The 21,140-nt window shown below is 37.1% G+C and overlaps 2 protein-coding genes across 6 annotated transcripts; one reads left to right on the top strand and one right to left on the bottom strand.

The window, feature by feature from the left end:
- Positions 1-21: 21 nt before the first annotated feature.
- On the top strand, positions 22-13,690 carry LOC149768293 (uncharacterized). Of its 3 annotated transcripts, XM_089928917.1 has the most exons (5): positions 22-2,435; positions 3,577-3,642; positions 4,008-4,086; positions 4,961-5,037; positions 5,831-13,690. In XM_089928917.1, the coding sequence occupies exons 1-4, from the start codon at positions 2,214-2,216 to the stop codon at positions 5,017-5,019; spliced, it is 426 nt and encodes a 141-aa protein (XP_089785043.1). In that variant the 5' UTR covers positions 22-2,213; the 3' UTR covers positions 5,020-5,037; positions 5,831-13,690. The 3 variants fall into 3 exon arrangements, with proteins under 3 accessions (XP_089785043.1, XP_089785044.1, XP_089785042.1); XM_089928918.1 differs by lacking the exon at positions 4,961-5,037; XM_089928916.1 differs by having other exon boundaries at positions 4,961-13,690.
- A 1,802-nt stretch (positions 13,691-15,492) lies between these two features.
- Positions 15,493-19,057, bottom strand: LOC148714724 (protein NRT1/ PTR FAMILY 5.8-like). Of its 3 annotated transcripts, none has more exons than XM_088716034.2 (4): positions 18,509-19,057; positions 18,178-18,415; positions 16,599-17,089; positions 15,493-16,509 (listed from the first exon to the last, which is right to left on the bottom strand). In XM_088716034.2, exons 1-4 carry the CDS (start codon positions 18,625-18,627, stop codon positions 15,690-15,692), a joined length of 1,668 nt encoding a protein of 555 aa, XP_088572160.2. In that variant the 5' UTR covers positions 18,628-19,057; the 3' UTR covers positions 15,493-15,689. The 3 variants fall into 3 exon arrangements, with proteins under 3 accessions (XP_088572160.2, XP_088572161.2, XP_088572159.2); XM_088716035.2 differs by having other exon boundaries at positions 18,178-18,412; XM_088716033.2 differs by having other exon boundaries at positions 18,178-18,395; positions 18,509-19,050.
- Between the last annotated feature and the right edge of the window lie 2,083 nt (positions 19,058-21,140).

Genomic DNA, 21,140 nt, shown 5'->3' with positions numbered 1-21,140 from the left:
TCTGGCTCAGCTATTCGCAATTTGGTACGTGGTTGTGTGCATAGAGGATATATAATCCATAGATTCTGTTCAAAAATATAGCTGAATTTCATAACAAAATTAAGAGTATATGTCAGGCATTTGAAGCTTTTTACCGAAAACGAGGTGCAATTCAATATGTGGGCTGACAGCATATTATTTTTGTTTTAGAAAAAATATTTAAAGGGATGCTATCATCATGGTTCCAACCTGATTATGTTTTAGTGGAGCAGGTTACCTGCAACACAATTTTGTTATGTTGTCACATTTAAATCTCAGCCGATTATATGGAAAGATTTTGTCGTCAAAACATTCTCTTCTTTATTCAAAATGCTTTCTTTTTTTTTTGGGACACGTGAGTCTGTAGGCAATGAACCATATAACGAGGATACCTCTCTCCTAGATTCCTCTAATCTTTCAAACCCATTCTAAATTCTCCTAAGCCCCAAGACTGAGTTTTCTTTCTATATATAGTAGAAAAGCCTCAACGCCAAGCTTTATCTAGAGACTGACCTACTTGAATTAGTCATATTTGATGCTTTCTATGTAACTTGGGATGCTTATGTGGATAACGGATGGAACTTAATCCATTTTTTTCCTTTTTTTTTCATTTTCTTGCCATGTCATTTGACAAACTTTGATTTATCATAGGATAATGCTTGTAGCATAGTAAAATTTGTGTGTAGTAATAAAATATGTGATATGATTTCAATTGATGGATTTCTAATAGCAGTTCTGTTCACATTTTGATAAACATGTGTTAGAATTAGTAAAGGGAAATTTCATTGATTAATAAACAAAAAAAAATATATAACTTGTGATGCCTGTGTTAATATTAGATAGAACTTAATCTACTTTTTTTTACTATTTATTTTCTTACTAAGTGTCACAATTTAGGACCTCACCCAGAATAGTTAGTCGGAAGGTATTTTTTGGATTTCTTAATCCTATATTATAAGTACCCAAGATCTATCCAGTAAATAACCGATGTGGGACTAAACACATGCTCCTCCTATTTAAGCGTTGACATTCTCATTAGATTAAGCCAATGGATCCGTGCTGCAGTATTCCCTAAATCCATTTAGGTTATAGGTCGGGTTCTAATATCATTTCTAACAACCTAATATGTTATCCAAAATGACTAGCCAAAAGGTATTTTTAGAATTCTTTGATTCTATATAAGTACTCAAGATTTACTAAGCGAATAACAATGTGGGACTAAATACCCGCTCCTCACACTAGGCCAATAGAGAAATTTTAATTTATCATAGAATAATTCTTGCAGCATAAACTTTTGTGCAGCAACAACTTTGTTAGATGATTTAGATTGATAGGTCTCTAAAGATGGTTCCCTTTAAATTTTAATAAGCATGTGTTAGAATTAGTAAACTATTTCATCAAGCAAGAAATAAATGTTAGATTTACAAAAAAACTTAACTTACCAATTTAGAGAGTAAAATCCATGATGCACCACGGGCAGCTAATTCGACGGTCAACAAGGAGATTATTAAGTATATCAAAATATAGATAGGCTGACACTATGGGTTCACATTGCCTTAGTGAAAGGCTATCATCTTATACAATGGATTCTTCCTCAAAAGTGCATCCATAGCTTACTTGAAAAAACTTTATACCATAAAATAGCCCACCGTATCATATAGTGTCCAGTTTGAAAAACCAAAGTGGAGAGAGAGGTGTGCTAAAAAAATAATATCTTTTTAAATATATTTTTTTGGTAGAAGAATTTCTAAATATGGTTCACCACATATATGAACAAGATCTTTTCATTCTAAATGCAGTTCACCTAAGAGAGGCAAATATAATGGAGCTCTGAACCCATGAGTCACAAGTTTGGTTGAGAAGTTAGGCATTGCCTCTCCAATATATCTAATCATTCACAAATACGCAATATATCAAAAGGAAATCTGAAAAAAAAGGTTTTTCTTTTTAAAAAAACCAAATCAAGAAGACCGTTGCTTAAGAGGGCACTCACTGTAGTTCCGTAGCCGCCTAAAAAATGCCTATAAAAGGGGAGGCGCTTTCCTGGCTTCTTGCCGTACTCACCGACTTCCCGATGTCCGGATTTCTACTTCTTTCCTTCTCTCAGAGACCGCCGCTTCTCCTCTTGCTCTTATACCTAACTCCCCACGTCCCTCTCCTTCGACTCCAAATTAGGGTTTCCTTCGCCTCTCCCCATGGCCTCCTCCTCGGTTCTCTCTCCCTTCCTCTTCCTCCTCTGTTCCGTTTCTTGGATTGCTAATCCCTCTCCACTCGAATCCTCCCATCTTGCTCGCATTCCCGAGTTCCAGGAGCCAGAGCGGGTGTCTACATCGGTTCAAGAAGCAACGTCCCGGGGCTTTCTTGGGCGGCTCCTTCCGGCCTATCAGGCCCGCTTCGGGTTTGAGATCATTCCCAAGGTAACTGTCCGATTGACGTTTCTTCGACGATTGAAACGATATAAGAAAGGTTGAATGCTTTCAAACTCCTCAATCTATGTTTAGGTTTGCGATGAAGTTAAGTTGATCTAAATGTTTCTTGAGTGCTGGTAAACTATCTGAACTAGATCGAACCGAGAATCTTGTATGGAATAAATACTATTTTCATGTGTCTGTTTTCTACCTAACGGTTTCGAGATTTTTTTTTCCCTTTTCTTTCTACCGTAACTGCTTGATTGCTTGCTATTTTTAGGAAATGCCTAAAAGGATTGAAGAAAGGTCGAATTTTTTCGAGCTTATCTTGTTGTCTAGGTTTGCGATGAAGTTACGTTCTTACTACCTTTATTGCGTGATTGTGATCCAAATGTTTCTTGAACGCCAGTAAAATATCTGAACTGAGTCGAACCAACCAAGAATCTTTTATGGAAAGAATACTACTGGTCTCTGGTTTCTATGTTTAATGAACGGTTCTGGGAGTTTTTGTTGGTGCTTGCAAGGTAATTGCTTGATTGCTTTGAGTTTTTAGGTAATGTTTGAAATGATCCAAGAAAGGCTGAATCTTTTGATATTTCTTGATGTTGGTTTAATGTTGTGAAGAAGTTAATTCTTACTAAGTTCTTTGTTGCATGATTGTGATTTAGATGTTTCTTGAATGCTGGAAGACTATTGAAAGTGAATTAACCCAAAAGTCTTTAATGGAATCTTACTATATTCGTATCTGATTGGTAAAGTCCTACAGCGAACGGTTTCAAGAATTCTTTTTCTCCACTTTTTGTTAGGTAACTGCTTGATTACCATGAACTTTAGGTAATGTTTGAAACAATTCAAGGAAGGCTGAATGTGTTTGGACTTTTCAATGTTCCTTTAGTGTTTTACGCTGAAGTTGGATTCTTCTGTTTTTTTTTTTTTCATGACTGTGATTTAGATATTTCTTGAATGCTTTCAACCATCCGAACTGAATCAAACCAAGAAGCTTTAATGAAACGAGCATTATGTGGTGTCTGATTTCTTAACTTTAGGTTTTCAATATTGCACTTTTCATGTTGATTTCTACTTTCAGTAAATGGTTTTAAGATTTTTCCCTTTTCTGTTAGATAGCTGCTTGATTGCTGTGACTCTTCAGGCACTGCTTGAAACGATACATGAAAGGATTCACAACTTTTCATTGTTCACTCAGTTTTGTGATGAAGTAAGATTCTTGCTAATCCTTCTTCATTATTGTGTTTGATCTATGTCTTGAATGCTGGTGAATTATTAATATTAAATGAAATCAAGAACAAAGGGTACAACTTTTGTTTTGATGCGTAAAGGTTTCTAGGATTGCTTTTTTTTTTTTTTTTTGCTTATTTTTACCTTGTAATGAATGGTTTCAAGTGTTTTTTTTTTTTTTTAATCCTGTCTGTTAGGTAACTGTTCGATTGCCATGAATTTTTAGGTATGTTCAAAGCAATCCAAAAGAGGCTGCATCTTTTGGAGAGTCGTTAATGTTCTTTTTTTTTGTGATGATTAAGCTAGATTCTTGCTAACTTTTTTCTTTTCATGATTGTGATTCAGATATTTCCTGAGTCCTGGAAAACTATCACATTGAATCAAACCAAGAATCTTGTATGGAAAATGTACTGGTGGCTATGTGGTTGGTGTAACTTTCCACATTTGATTTGATCCTACATGTCTAGCTCTTTAATTTATAACTCTAGTTCTGCCACCTGAAGTTTTTTAAGATTTCAATTTCGTCCTGATCTCAACTTTCAGTTAAGAGCTTTCAGACTTTTTTTTTTTTAATTTTAAAATTTTTGTTGTTATTAGTTAACTGCTTGATTGCTGTGACTTTTTCTGTAATGTTTGAAACAAGCCAAGAAAGGCTGAACCTTTACAAACTCTTCAATATTAGATACTTTATGAAGTTAATTTCTTGCTAGATCATTTGCCTGATCATGATTTAGAATTATCTTGAGTACCTTGCAAACTTTCTGAACTGGATTAAACCAGAATCTCTTACAGAAATAGTTCTACTGGGTGTATGATTAGTAGAGTTTACTATCCAAATTTGCTAAGATCCTATGTGCCTAGCTTCTTAAACTATAACTTAGGTTTCCCCATTTGAAGGTTTTCAAGATTAATGTTTCATGGTTGTATCTGATATCAATGGTGGATTCCAATATTTCATTTTTTTTCTTTTAGTTATTTTACCCTTCTTTGAAGTCTTAATTAATCATGTGATAATCTCCTTCATTGTAAACTTCATTAGATACATCAGCAGGATTTCACTGAGCAAGCTGTATTCTTGGAACTAGAGGAGAAGATCCTTAGAATGTGTGCCATCTCATAAGTGAGAAATGCCAACATTTCTTTCATACCAAATGAGCATTTTACTCTTTAGGTGAAAATGGTTGTATTATCTGCTTTTCCTTTTTTGCTATTTTTTATCTCTAATGTTGTAATGGGACATTTAGTTGTTTCTTATTGTTCGTTAATTATGAAATCAGTTTTGACCTTCTGTTTCTTAGGCAAAAAAGTGGTGGAAAAGTATGCTTCATTATCAACAACCATCTATCAATGGTATTGAAGGATCTTCAGAAATACTGTATGTATTATCTCTTGTGATCAAATCATTGTGCAGAGTCTATTGATCAATAACTTACATTCAGCACCCACTTAGATCTCATTTTGCTAGTGCTGAAACATCATTTATTTAATTATTTTTAAAAAAAAATTATTTGCCTACTATTATTAGATAGATAGAATATGTTATGGAGTGCCTGAAAAGGCTTTCATTGTTGGAGAGGCCCTTCACAGGATAGATGAAAATAGGATTAATCATTAACCTGAAGTTATGATCTACATTTCTGATGTCTCCCAATACATAAGATGATAGCTTTGCTCCTCTTAGAAGTGACTGTTTTATTATAGGTTCATCGATCTGTGTACAAATTATACCTAGAAGATATATGAGACAGTGGAAATTTTTCATAACATTGTATCTATTTTCTTGTATACATTATCTAGGATGTCATATGCTAACCTAACTTGTTTGTGTAGCCTTTACTCTTTGGTCTATGCTTATTTTGTAGTACATAAGAAATGGGAAACAATTTGTTCATGTTCATAATTGTTTACACTTATCTCTGATTTATGTGCTTATTCTTTAAATATGAAGTGGTAGACAATTTTGTTCATGTCCAGGAAACTCACCATCTCTTTGGATTTGTCCTTTTTTTCATCGATTATTGCTTTCTTGCACCTTGTAGTTGTTTGTTGCATATACTATCAATTCCATGGTCCCTAGTCCTCTGCTTGGATATCTAAATGTAAAAGATATTTATTCTCTGTTGTTTAGCTTACCTAATAATTCTGTTCTTTTTTTTTTTTTATCTCAGTTATTATCAAAGTGTAAGGCATTATCCTATTAAAAAGCCCTTGTATCGGCCTTTGGGATATTCTGATCAACCAGCTTGTCGTATTTGGACCACCCAATCATCTTCTATATAAATGACAGATGGTTTAGATCACCTCGCTTGGTCTAGATTATCACCTTGGCTTCCTTCGGATATTCACTCTGCTTTGTACTGATTATATAGACTTACGATAAATGGAAATCAAGTAAAGATTCATGATAATATAATTCCCTGGTATTTCCTGCATTCTTTTTATTTAAGATTTATTGTTCAGTGATTTGATTCTTGACCATAATCCTTGGGGCAAATAGTGTGGAACTTTCAGCTGGTTTACGTTGGTTTTTAAAGTATTGGTATCTCGCACATGTATCTCGGGAGAAAACTGGTTGTGTACAGTTATTATGAGCGCCCAAAACAGGGGCCCTTCCCTATGTTTCTAGGCCTATTCCATGGGCTTCCTACCAGAACGCTGGTACATCCTGGTGTAAGCTACTGTACTTTCTGTTTTGTGGATTTTGTGTTCTGTATATGCAAAGTTATTCTTCCAGTCTTCGAATAGATCTAGATATTTTCACCTTTTTTTAGTTTAGAGAAAATAAACTCCATATCTACATCACCACATCTTATTCATCTGCATAAGTTTCTGTGGTTTCACATATTAGCGAATTTATTTCTGCAGTACATATTTCATGATGTAATAGATGTTTCCCTTGTTTTGCCACATGTTGTTCATCTGCATAAGTCTTCTCTTTTCTTGTGGCTGCAGAGGCCATGAACCATTATTAGATAATAAGTCCTCAGTTTAGCTTGTACAATACATTTTCTTTTTTCTTCTAATCTTTGTTGAGGTCCACATTAGCTACAGATAATATTGCAATTTGCTTGGAGTGGCAATGCAACAAAGGTAATCAAAAATTATATAATGTTTTGTAGCACAATAATTTTAGGACAAGTGGTGCAACAAGTTCATGGCACCTACACTATAGTCCTCTAAGACAATGTTATGTACTTTTGGATTTTTGGGGGCCAATGATGGAAGTCTGTGGCAGCTTATTTTAGGAGTTTGATAACTTGACCCTCTTTCCTTAAAAAAGAAATTTTATCAGTAGGGTGTTCTGTAATTGTCTGCTATATGCTTATACCCCAAAGTTTGCCAAATTGGTACTGGGACTTATACCGGTCGGTGGCTGGTTTGGTACTATACGGACACACGATATGCAATGGCATGCCGGTTTTAAATCAGCATGCCAATTTTTTTTTTCAATATTTTTTAAGTTTGAATTAATGGTAATCTTTTGTTTTAATTTTTTCAATGATTTTAAGTATAATTTGATGCTTCTTTATGCTTTTTGATGTTTATATGATGTTTCTCCTCTCTTCCTCCTCCTCCTCCTCCTCTCTTCTTCTTCGTCCTCCTTTCTTCTCCTCCTCCTTCTCCTCCTCCTACTTCTCCTCCTCCTCCTCCTCCTCCTCCTCCTTCTCCTTCTTCTGCTTCTCCTTCTTCTGCTTCTCCTTCTCTGCTTCTGCTTCTTTTTCATTACTACTAAGCTGGAATTTCCAACAGCATAATAGGTTTAAGTCTTTGCTTCCCTATACCCTATAGACCTCTACCATTTAGACTGTCCTACATCAGTTTGGTATCGTAGCTTCTGGTAAGCCACCATGTTCTATCATAGCGGTCAATCCAATTTATGGATCATATCTGATTATCAATAATGCCCTTATGAACATGTCCTTAATGAAAATTTCACTATCCTGAACCATATGAGTTTTTGAATTGGATCACAAATTTAGAAGATTGTTTTGATTGGTACATTATGTATGATCAGATACAAGTCCATTTTGCCAAGTCAAAACTAAAAGGTCCAATCTACATATGGTGGAGAGGCATAAAGGATAGGATTATTTGTTGAGGCCGAGCTCCTATTATCAATTGGGAAGGGATGAAGAAATTGTTTAAGGTATCTGCTGCCATACTATAAAAAGCTTTTTACTGTTCAACATCAGAATGGATATGACCAACCTATTTTCAAAAAGACTCCAAGAGAAGAATTTGGAAAAATGGAAGAAACTTCTCGATTTTCAAAAATCTAGTTGGTAAAAGATCTTTGTTTTGTGGTGGAGGGCTTGTAGAAACGCAATGTAGACAAAGAAGTCAAGCACCTCTTTTTTTAGAGAACTATCAGACATGTACAGATGCAAGAACAGTGAAGCTAATTTCAGTTGAAAGCTATAACAAAGTACCTTAAGATCATATTGGGATACAGGGCAACAATTCAGCAAAGAAGAGGTAAAGGAGTTACCTAAATAATTTTATAATGTACAAGGTCCTAAAGATATAGTGGAAGAAAAGATAGTCATGGACAAAACCTTCCGAGATTCTCATTTTAAGGAAGAGCTTAATGAAATAAAAGATTCTGCCATAATGTTAGAAGAAAAGGTGACATCTATTTCTGATCCTTCAAAAGAAGGCTATTTGGATGCTGAATTTCCTACGGTTGTTAAAGAAGTCGGAAAACTTGCTTTTTATGATTCTCATAAATTTAATGAACAAGACCTATAGGTTCCATCAAACCTTGGAGAAATTGTCTGCTTAAAAGAAATACATGTTGATAATGGTTTCTTCGTGCCATGCAACATTGTGATGGGCAATGCTGCTAACATGAAAACTAATGAAACTTGGGCTGATTCAAAGCAGGTCAAGAATGAATTCTACCAAGAACAAACAGATCACATGCGAAATGTAGTTTAAAACCTACTCACAATATGACACAACATTCAATAATTGGTATCCATCACCAATTATTGTTGAGACAATGAATCAATAAAAACAGCTCCAACTTTGACCTAAAAGAACTCGAGATGAGATTCCGGCAACAGAACTGAATGATGGAGATCGAGAACATGTCATGGTGCATTGAAGTGTAGTTTTTTCTTAGATTTCATTATGGTTATCAATTTTCTTTGGATTCTTCTTAGATTTCATTATGGTTATCAATTTTCTTTTTTTATTTATTTCCTATTAGTTTTAGTTTTTAGTAGGCCTTTTAAATCAAAGTCTGAGATTAAAGGATGTCAGATTTTAATTGTTCATTGTGAGCAATAACCATACCTTATTAGGGGCAGTTTTGGAATTTTAGAAGTTTCAAATCAGGGTTTCTGTTTTGTTCTAAAACTGGGCGCTTAAGGTTTGATGTAATCATACTTTACGCCGATTATGAATGGAAGATGGGAATTTTTGGTTTTCTTTGCGCTTGTGGTGTGATTCCGCATGGGAGCTTGAAGGCCTCCAAATCCTAGATGTGATTCCTACGTCATGGAGCGAGTCTGATATTATCCTTCCTCACTTTTGACTACTTTCTATGGAATCACACCTAGGATTTGATGTTGTATGTAGTCATTTTGTTCCATGCTGTATGTAGTCATTTTGATGATCATATGCTGTCATCTTATGAGACTACTGCAAAGCTTACTCTCATTGATGCACTTTTCTTCATGAAATCAATTCTCAAGAGTGCAGCTGTAAGGTAAGGCTGGGTTGGTAATTTTACTATCTTGCTGATGCTGATGTGTTAGCCTGGATAAACTTAATTCGGGCCTATTTTTCGTATTTCTTTTGACCAATGATACACTCCTTTCAGTGGTTTCAAGCCACTGGTCAATTTTTGCGCCCAGATAATTTTAGATGATGATACTTATTAGTAATTGCTGCCCTTGCTTGGACCGCACCTTGTAACCTGCCAAAAGTTTTCCACCAAAAAAAGCTACACTGTTTCCCTTCTATCATTTTGTTTACCCGCCTCAACAATGATGGCCTGACACCGTGAATTACATCAACCTTTGTTTGTTGCACCAGTTCTGCCCCACTAGATCAGATTGGGAGCAAGTTTGGTAATGGTGCCAGGCGTTGTGTGGTAACTTGTTTATGTGATTCTTTGTTGCATCTCTAACTCTTTGGATCTTCACAGTTAGTTTTGACAGGGTCTTCTCATCCTTGACAAGTAGTTTTGGAGGGAACCATTATGTTGTTGTAGATGTTAGTAGAACTTGGTTTAAGCTTCTCCACTTGTTTCCACTGTATTGTGCAAGTTCAATTGGTAATCTTGAACGCTAAGTTACCAAGAACAACAATAACCTATGTATCTGATTAAAATTTTCTTGCATGCAGTGTTGTTGGATGGGTTACGTGCAATCTTATTTCTATCCTTCCTTTAGATTAAAAGAATGAAATACCAGGTAAAGAATTCAAAATAATCCTTATGATGAAATTTAAACAGTATATATATATATATAAACCTTTTACCTATGCTATGGTTTGAACATGTCAATTTACAGTTTAGAGCAAGAATCTGTCATTCTGTTCGAAGTCAATATATATTTTGATATCAATCTCAAGATTTTTTGGATGCTTTTAATGAAAAGGAAGGTAGTTTTTCTCTTCTTTTTTTTTTTAATTTTGTTCTCTGAAGTATCACATAATTGTAGAAAATTATTTGATGGTACTCTGGTATCCTTAACATTATTAGTTCTTATGTACGCTGTTAATTTTTTAAATGATTTTTTTTTTTTGTGCATTCTTCCCCTTTACTATTTTTATGAACCATATTTAATCTCATCTCATTGTTTTCTGCAAGTCAATAGATAATAAATTTACCTCAACCTATAGATGCACCATTTACCACATGGGCACATAAAAGACCACAGGAATTCAAGCAAGGGTTATCCCACCCTATGTCGTAGGAGGAAAAGACAATGAGCTGCTCGGAAAAGAAGCGGTGCTTCTAGAAAGGTTGAGCAGCCAATCAGACATCAAACCTTCAAACAACGACTCATCTAATAGTCAACTTTTAAAAAAAAAATAAAAAATAAAATAAATAAATAAACTGAGAAAGCCGCTTTCTTGAGGGAATCCAGTCCAGAAATCCAACGAACTTGAGGCCGGGTCGGAAGTCACGGATGAGATTGCTGATAAAAATAAAGAACTGCCAAGCCAGGGCGGTTGGGGCAGGTAAATGATGCCTGCCCCGAATGCATCCTTCATCACTCACGTAATCAGCGTGGCACATCCGTTATGACCTGGTTTGGTTGGATGAACATTGCTTGATAGCAAACAAAACTCTTTTCTTTTTCCGATTGTATCGATGGAGAGCATATTTCAAACACCCTGAGCAACCGGTGATGCTAAATTACTAGACGTATTGACGGTTTTTCAATACAACAAGCAAAAAGCACTTTAGGATGGATGATCCGTGCAAAGCGTGCAGAGCAGAATTTTAGACTTGTGCTCGGCGAAAGTTTCGCTTCTGTACAACAAGTTTGTTTGCATGCATCATCCTATCTGGCACATTATTTCAAGTTTCTCCAGGTGATGCCACAGCCGATGCTCATAAACAGTTCAACCAGATGGCTTGTGCTCTGCATGCATGTGCTTATTTTATACAAAGTATATAATATAATCACTATGTTGTGTTGATGATAGTTAGCTTACTGTGTAACAATTATCACAACTCAATGCCTCGAAGATTTACCATATCCTAATATTATAACAGCTTTAATGCAAAGCCGATGCTATTAATTTCCAATTTTAGTCCATCATTTTCCATTAGTGCATTATTACAATAGTCATTAGTAACGGCCACAACTGCGCATTATTTGCTATTTATAAGGATTCATTATGATATAAATAATGGCTATTATTTTCATGCATTCCCCGCTTCTGTTATTTTCTATTGTGCGCCACTCTAATGTTGATTGTGTAATATTATTTTTTTAGGTGAATAATGATTGTTATAACCATTATAATGGTCTATAACAATTTTATTGGAGGTCTCTTATAATGGTATAAAACATAAGCAGAGACATATTGAATCCAGTGTTGAAACTATCAAAATGCCTATAATTTTTTTTTGAATGATAATGGGTGTTTTTTTAATTAATCACGACCTTTATTTATATTAAAAAAGCATCGAGAGAGAGAGGGGGGGGGGGGGGGGGGGGTGCAGGGTGGGGAGTTTCAAATAGTTATTGTACAAAAAAAAAAAAAAGCTTTAGCAGCTAAAAAAAAATATAGTTCAAAAAATCACTGTGCTGTATTCTCTTTGGTCCTTTTAAATTTGCAAAAATACTGCAGTAAGTCAAAAATGTAGCTCGAGAAGTCTTTCAGCTGATGTGTTGTTTGTTGCCTTCGCACTCCTTTTTGAATTGACATTGAACTTGCCATATCATGAAGCAAGAGAACGGAGCAAAACAGTTCGAGGGACCTTTTCGAGTGATTCTTTTTGAGGTGCCGTAGCATGCTGCTCTTCACCATGCTATGTGAAACCGTGCCATGCGATAAAGTAGTAACGTGAATAGTGCTGTAAACTTTTCCAAATTACTGTAGTTGCTAAAGCGAACAAAGAGAGAGTAAAGGGATGAAAAGGACGACACCCCGCTCTTACATATATAGATGGTTGTTGTTGTTGTTGTTCTTCTTCTTATTATTATAATAATACGCAAACTACACTAGTCCATGCACAGGGTCCTGACAAATGAACTAGCTGCATACTCTATGACCTTATTTCTTAAAGCAGCAAGTCTTGGTTCTCACGGTGGGTGCATGTGCGGCCAAGTTGTACATCAGGCTATGCTCTCAATAGATGCAATAAGTATTATTTTCCCATCCACGTATGCAACAAAGCATACATAGAGTTTTGTCAATGTATATAGGGTATGCTGGTTGTGTTGCAGATCCATTGCATACAAATTGAAAGCAGATCTAACCCGAGAGGTTATATAGTTCATTTTCCAATGGTAAATCCTGCTTCATATTTTCCAAAAAAGTACAAGCATATCAACACCTAATTATGATTTCTAAATTTTCAATCATTCTTGGGCTTAATTCTGCATATAATTTCATCTGAATTCTCATTCCACCCATGGACAAACAAATCCCTCAACTAGAAACCAGAGACTATGCTCTTTTCTAACCAGAGAAAGGCTTATGAATTGAATATATTTGGTCTTGGTGTGCGGCCTAATCCATTTGATGGAGGGGACTCGGTCGTGCCGTGTTCATCAATTATGACGGCTGCGAAAGCAATAGAAGAATAAAATTCTTTATACATGGACAAACAATTAGATCACTCTTAGCTGCAATTGGGTATTAACAATTCCTTTTATTATTATTATTATTTTTTGTCTTCTTATTCCGCTATCCTCGAGGAATATCTTGTCGTGCGAAGACTTCAAACCTTCCCTCTGTCAAAGCACGCGGGAAATTTCCCAGCCTCTCTGTTTAATGGAATCCCTGCCGGCTGTTTACTATAAATGCACCAAATGCACCCGGCTGTTTCCTTGTTTCTTTCTTTCATTCCTTCTCCTTTTCCGTCTAGCTTTCTTGGAGTCTATCGATAAATTTATCGTGTCTACTTGATGGAGCGGCGCAGCTCGTTCGGGACATCGTGGGCGGATCAGTGGGATTACAGCGACCCCGCGCCGTATTCGGAGAAGCAGAGCAGCGATAGCAGCAAGAAGAGCGGCATCGAGAAGACAAAGGCCGTGGCTTCCACCGGGCTGAAGAAGGTGAAGGAAGGCACCGCTCATGGGATCCAGTGGATCAAGGACAAGTATCAGAAGAGGACCCAGAAGCGCTGAACAACCATCGAAACAGTTCTTTCTTTGCGTACACCTTCTCATATTTACATGCATACCTTATATTTGTAATGATAATAGCTTTTGAGTCTTCTGCTGTATTTCCTTTTTGTGTGATATTTCGTAGGTAGCTCTTGCTTGTCGATTCCTTTATCACTTTTATGTAGACAATATTAGAGGGTTATTTCAGTGCAGATAATTTTTTGTTCCCATGGTGGTGTTTTGGTTGCTCTCGTTAATCTGGTGGTCAACGACAAGAAAATGGTTGTACCAACCCAGATGTTGGACGTTGGGGGCTTGTCCTATATTTCCTAAAACCCAATAGGAACTAAAAAAAACTGCCGACAATGAACTCATTGAAGTTGGTGTTTTGTTGCGTCCGAATTGGGTTTCCCGGGGTCGCATATAATTTGATACCTCTCTATAAAATCTGCGAATTGATACTATGCTCTTCCAAAAATCAAGGGTTAAAACAAATAGGCTAGAAAGCTGCTACAGCTTCTGAAGAGATCCAACTCTCCCTGGGTTGGAGATCCTTATGATCGGGGTCTGCTATTTTTCTTGGAAGCAACATTATCTCTTGGTCTGCTAAAAAGCAATCTACAGTCTCCAAATCCAGCACTAAGGCGGAATATATATATCTTCATAATCCCCCTGCTTCTGATGTTTGATAGGTTTCATTTATCTTGCAAGAACTTGGAGTTCAACTTCAAGCTTATCCTGAGGTTCTTTGTTATGTATTTAAGTGCTAATTCTGTCAAATGATAACCAAATTGCAAACGCCATGACCGAAGGCCTAGGTTCAAGACGCATTTCTCTCTGCGATCCAAAACGACCGCCCAACCATGGCCGTCCAGCTTCAGGGAGGGTGATGATCGAGGATAAGCATCTGAGACCTGAATCAAGATAAAAGTTGCAACAAAGACTTGCCCTTGTTACCTCAAATAAGATCCACCTTGTAACATCATCCTGCGACAACATTAAATATGGGGAGTCCCTTGGAAGTTGAGATGAGACCTCCAATTCCAAAGACTTCTTATCATATCTGCACACTCAGTTTATACATTCTATGCCACTTCTACCGACTTCCTAAATCTTGAGCATTCCTTTTTTGTTGATGTAGCATCACATTAGTATGTTCAGAAACATATAACTCGTAGTGTGTTATGATTGAAAGTGAAATAAATGAATGATTTTCCTTTCATATAATGGTTTGATAACCCTCAGAAACTTCTCTACCATATCCTCTGTTCATTGATAAGTTGTTCCAAAAAGGTTGAAGGATTTTTTTTATTTTTATAAAAAAATAGAAAATAGAAACCTATTTCCACATTCATCAGGTACATGACTTTGCAAATTTCTGATATTACTATGTTGTTAGTGTGCAAAATATTCCTTTGCTTTTTGAAACTATTCCTTCTTTGCTTTTTAAAATTAGTGCTCCTCTGCTTTTTTAAAGCTATTGCTCGAGAGCTAGACATGGAAACAAATTGAAACAGAGCCATCTGCCTCCGTATACATCAAACCCAGTTAAATTATTAGCGTCTCAAACACATCAGGATCAAGCAGTCACAGTCCTCAGCCTTCAAAGCGAAAAAAAAAAAGGTGTCACCATCTCTTGCTCCCCCATCTCTTTGGTGTCGACATTTTCTTTTATTTCTTCTTTCTTCTTTTTGATTGGACTGTTTGTAGTCATTTTCATCACCATGATCATCTAATTTCCAACAAATAGAAAGTCATCTTGTATTGATAACTCAACAATCAAATGGAAATTTGTAATGCAAGAAACCCAAAGATACAAGTGACTCATGGATTAAAAATTTTGCATATAATTTTTTAAAAAGAATATATATTGGCTTGAAGTTTGCAATATCTTTGAAAGCATGCAATATGAAATTCTATTCTAATCCTCCTTTCGACAACAGAATATTGACTAGTGCAACAATTTTGAGAGCGAGAGAGACTGCTTTCTTGCACAAGATTTAAGTAAGAGCAAATTAAACCCATGAATATTAACCAAGCATACAGCAAAAACTCTTAATCCACATCGTTTCAGCTAACTGTACAAATTTGTTCGACACCAACTCAGGAAATGATAATAACTTGTAAAACATATTGTACAAGCATTAGAACCCTGCGGTATCTACATTCACTGGTCTGTACAAATTTGTTCAACACTCTCAGCAGGTCGAGGAAGGAGAACACTGGATCATTTTGCAGAAGCTTCATTGTAATATCTACATAAGTATACGAAAATAAGAAAGCTAATGGAGCTTAACAGAGCCAGAAACCAGTAGTAGTTGTCGAGTCGAGATTGCCTCGCATCATCAGAGAACCAGCCATGGTTTTTCCCTTCTGCACTCGTTGTCAGCTCCACGACCGAGATCAACAGAGCACCTAGAAAGCTGCCCACACCAAAAACACTGAGGTAAAGTGCTATGCCGATAGTTTTCATAGTAGCAGGAACTTGCGTGTAGAAGAAATCTTGCATTCCCACGACCGTGAAAACATCAGAGATTCCCAGGAGAATGTACTGAGGCAGCAACCAAAAAATGTTCAGTTTTGTGTTCGGTGATTGCGATTCACCTGGTCCTCCCTTTATAAGAATCTCCAGTCTCTTGGATTCCACAAGCGCTGCCACAGCCACGCCCACGATCGAAAGGCACATGCCTATCCCGATCCTTTGAAGCACAGTAATCCCCTTCTCGTCATGAGTAAACACACGCAGGAATGGGATTATGAGCTTATCGTAAAGAGGCATCAGCAGTATTATCGAGATAGTGATGGAACTTTGAAGCATTGCTGGGGGGATCACAAATTTTCCAATGTTGTGCTTCATCAACATGCCCTGTTTTGTGAAGAAAGTCGCCGGCTGTTGGAAGATGACCGCAAACATAAGGAGCACTGTCCAAATGGGCACAAGCCTCAGAATTGTTTTGGTGACACCAGGACGTTCGTCCGCAGTGGCTAAGTTTGTATCCAAAGATTTTGAACAACTGAAGTCATCTCTGAGGGGTTTCTCCTGTAATCTACATTCAAAACAAGCACAGGAACATAGATTGATTAATGGCACCAAGAAATCATAAGATGCTTGTTAGCCATATATTTTTGAACTTACTCGAGTTCTGCAACATCATCGACTCCTAACGGTAGGCGGGGTTTCTGGCGAACAATATCTTTTGCAGCAGCCTTCAGAGCTTGCACCATGCTCTCTCTAGGCCTGTCATGGATTTTGACTTGCTTGCGCACATAAAAACGAGCACCGCATGAGAAGCACGCCACTGAGATTGCCATGGCACCAGTGGGGATGGCGAACCCCAAACCCCAACCAAAAGTGTCCTGAATGTAAGACATGGTGGAATTTCCCAGGAGGCTTCCGCTGCATATGCCGAAGTACCACCATTGGAAGAACAGACTCTTCTTGTTCGTTTTGTCCTCCTCTCTGCTGCAAGGCAAATCATCCTCGATCTCAAGTTGATCTGCTCCAAATGCTTGCAATGATGGGTTGTATCCACCTTGTCCTACTGAAATCAAGTAGAGCGGAATAAACAAGGATGAGGGTGGCATCCATGCACGTAGTAATGCCCACAAGGTCAATCCTGCCAACCCCTGCCAAGAGGAATAAAGATATGAAGTTATAGAAAGAAATGGTTACAAAGAACAGGAATGATCCAAGAACTCCAAGAATTCTCTAAGTTACTCTTTATGAACATATGTTATCAAAAATCATTAGTGATTTATCTCACTGGTTTTTGAATGTCGATGCTTCCAAGCCTGATGGTTCATAGTCATTGATGGTGACAAGAAGGTTAAAAAGCGCAATTAATGTCCGATAGCTGATACTAAATTCCTCAATATTGTCGCACAGAGGAGACGTCTAAAAACATCATATTGGCTCCTCTTTCCAACCTCTATCTGTCTGTGTGAACATTAAAATGGAAACTTTTTATTAAAAAAACATGAAATTTACAAGTTTTAGGGGCAGGGATTTTATGGATAATCATAATAGGTAGAACTCAAAACTTTTTGCCATCAATCGATTGGAGCACAACCACTGACGATGGCTTTCAGAAAATGATGAAAGGTAAGCTACTTGCAGCCTATCATGCAAATATTTCAGATTGGTCGAGAACTTCTAATGGTTGAGCATCATAGTCAGCAGAAAAGAAAGAAATATGCATCTCTGCATAATTTGCTTCAACATCTTAACGACATGATGGCCTTGGATCTAATAGAATTGAGATATCTGGACATAGGATCACACAGAGCATATATCTACTTAGTGCAGAGTACAATTGGCTATTTAATATTGAGAAAATCAAGGTTATAGTTGCCAGTGGCAAGGCTTAAAGCATCAGTAGAACATATCAAAGTTTCAAGCAGTCATTGCTGCATGAGCCAAACAAGTAAACAACTATATCAATTGATAGGTTACTTCTCAACTACTACACCCCTTCATTTTTTTTTTTGATGAAAAGGAGACTAAGGAGTTATCCCTTAGTCCCCTGAATTTTATTGCAGAATGAAAGAAAATTTAGAAATGATGGAGAGAATATACTGTGTAACAGAGCAGAAAAACAGCCCTCTAGTGTCGAAGGTCATTGTGAGCTAAAAAAGAGAGAGCCAGCCCTGAGAACATCAGTTTCCTACAAGAACTAGAAGACCATCACTGTACAGTTGTCTATGGAGAAACTTACCATGACATAAAGCAAGGAAGATGCCATGATGGTCGAATAACGATCCCAGTAAGAATCGGCAAGGATTGCGCTCACGAGGGGAAGCATTGAGGTGAGTCCAACCCAAGTGCTAATACTTTTCGCAGCAGAGGATGTGCTCATCTTGACCACATCAATAAGGTAAGTCACCAAGTTGGAAGCCACTCCCTTGTATGCAAATCTCTCCACACCAGCCACCACTGCACTTGAAACAATCCTACTTCAAATTAAATTCACATATCTTCGGCATGCAGTCATAATTCCAACAAAAAAAAAAAAAACACCAAACAACAGATCTCATCAAAGATATTACCTATAATGAGAACACATGACTTGCTGAGCCCTGCCGACCTCTTCTCCATAGCCATGACAGAAGAATCGAGGTGGAGATGTTGCTGAAAACTTCCGCCTATCGCCTCCTTTGCAGAACATGCAAGGTTAGAGACCATTCAGCTTCATCACTCCGTTTTGTAGACGAGACAAGGACAAACAAAGCCAACACTTTCCAATCCTCTGCGAGATGCTTTTGCTCGACCCTCTCATTCACCAGCATTATGGCTCATGCACTTATAGCATGATTTATTGCTCTTAGTGGTCTTTGATAGGCTCCTAAACGCATTGTTAAAGGAGGCTAGAATAAGATTTATTTGTCCCCCTGAAAGGCGAAGAGTATCGAAGAGGATCAACTAAAAGAAAGGCCAAAGGCCTGGCTTTCTGGGTGGTGGCAACCCCACAGCGGGGAGGCAGGGGAGCGCGACCAGTGTGACACCGAAAGGAAGGGAGCAACGGACACGTCTTCGTGCGCTGCCCACCTCTGCCTCGAGATCCGGTCCGTTATATTATCAAACGATTCTCGGCCGTTCCGGAGCTCCGAGACGTGCCACTTTTCTTGCAGGATTAATTGTTGAAGAATGCTGGCTCTACGAAGAAGATCTTCCTCAGCGTAATTTTCGAAGAAAATTTGCTTAACTCGATTAAGGTACCTTAAACTCTAAAGGTTTAATGGTCACCCTTTTTTTTTTTTGGTAAGAAAAAGGGCGTTTTAATAGTCACATTATTTATGCATTTACTTGATGCATAAATAAGAAAGACTTTCAAAAGAATTTGATAATATTATTCTAAACGGTTCAAAGGACAACCAAAGGCACCGCCGGCCGGCATGCATTTCGATAACTAAAGTAGTTGGCAATTCTAGCGGGGTCGCATCACTTGACCCGCCGGCGGATATCGTTCGAGTAGCCGGCCTGGATTTGCTCCAAAACATGCAGAAACTCCAATCCTTTAGCTGTTCACCGTTTGACGTGACAACATCGACAAATATTAATTGCTGGCTCCAATGCCGTTTGTAATTGCCAACGGAAATTTCAAAACGTTCAGGGTTGATTTTTACTCCAGACCCAATGGAAGTAAACCAAGCATGAGTCCTCCTCCAGCTTTTTGATCCCAAGTTTCTTTATTAGATAAAAAAATTGTATTGAAAATAAAATTTAAATTATATATTTTTATTCATGGCACTCGTGTGCTTTATATATAAATTGAGCCATTAGATATAGTAAAATACAACAATAAAAACTCATAATTATAGAAAAGATACTAAAGACCAAATATAATATAATATAGTAGAAAAATTCTATGATTTGGTATAAATACAAAATTTGAAGAAACTTGATCAGAGCTGATATACCAAGATTGTGCATGCAATAGATGACAACTGTGATATCTAATATTGTATATACCGTAATAAGCAACATTCTGCATGATTCTGATGACTGTAATATTCTCTCTCAAGTTTATGGGTGTAGATCCGTAACACCCAACTTGTATAGAAGATAAAAAAATTGATCACGATCCAAAGTCTTGATAAAAATATCAACATGTTGGTTGTTATTTCGAAGAAACTTGGTATGGATTGTGCTTACTTATAGTTTTTTTTTTGAACGATATGATAATCTATTTTGACGTCTTTGGTCCACTCATGAAATACAGGGTTGGCAGCAATATGAAGTAATGCTTGGTTATCACAATAAAAGATATAGGTTGAGGGTAGTGAATAGCTAGAGAGTAGAGTTGGGAGCCAGACTATTCACAAGTGATAAAGACCATTGATCGATACGCAGCTTCAGCGGTAAAGCGAGAGACAGTACTTTATTTCTTTATGGACCATGAGATAGAGCAAAGGTTGGCGCAGTGTCTGCATAAACTAATTAAGAAGATTGAAAGCAAAGGTAATGTCTGGATGAGTGATTGTGAGATAGATCAAACAACCTGTCAGGCGTCTGTATGGTCTAGGATCATGCAAATGTCCTCCAACTTTAAATTTTGCTCCATTGGGGTGTGCACTGGTTTAGCATCTAGAATAGCTACATCTTTAAGAATATCTAAGGCATATTTCCATTGGGAGAGAAAAATATCTTTACTGGAGCATGCAACTTCAATATCGAAGAAATATTTAAGTGTGCAAAAATCTTTACTTTGAAATTGATCTTGGAGGAAAGATTTTGTGGAAGAAATGAAAGAAGGATCACTGAAGGTGCTTTTGACCACATAGTCTCCGACTCTAATCTCTTTTTATCAATTGAACCTTTACCAACTCGTCATGAAATGTTTTTGGATAAATAAAACCCTCTCACCACCATTTACGTACCTTTGGATATCTTTGTTTTGCTCATATCCAAGCCAAAATAAACTTGGACCTCACGCAAGTAATTGCATTTTTGTAGAATATCTCTATGGTCAGAAAGGCTACCGCATGTGTGACCTACTTGAGAAAAAAGTATTCACTAGTAGAGATGTCATTTTTCATGAATTAGTTTTTCCATTTGCCAACACATCTCACATTTTTTCTTCCTCCCTATCACCTATTATTCCTCACATTACTAATAATGGTGATGAACCTATCCTCTCTACTCCTTCAATTGATCTTCATCTTCACCTACTCGGCCTTT

Source organism: Phoenix dactylifera, chromosome 2, assembly GCF_051530095.1.
Source record: "Phoenix dactylifera cultivar Ajwa chromosome 2, Ajwa_hap1_PhDact_Kaust_v1.1, whole genome shotgun sequence".
NCBI lineage: Eukaryota > Viridiplantae > Streptophyta > Magnoliopsida > Arecales > Arecaceae > Phoenix > Phoenix dactylifera.
Note: the sequence above shows the minus strand (reverse complement) of the source record. Positions and strands in the feature narration are given on the sequence as shown.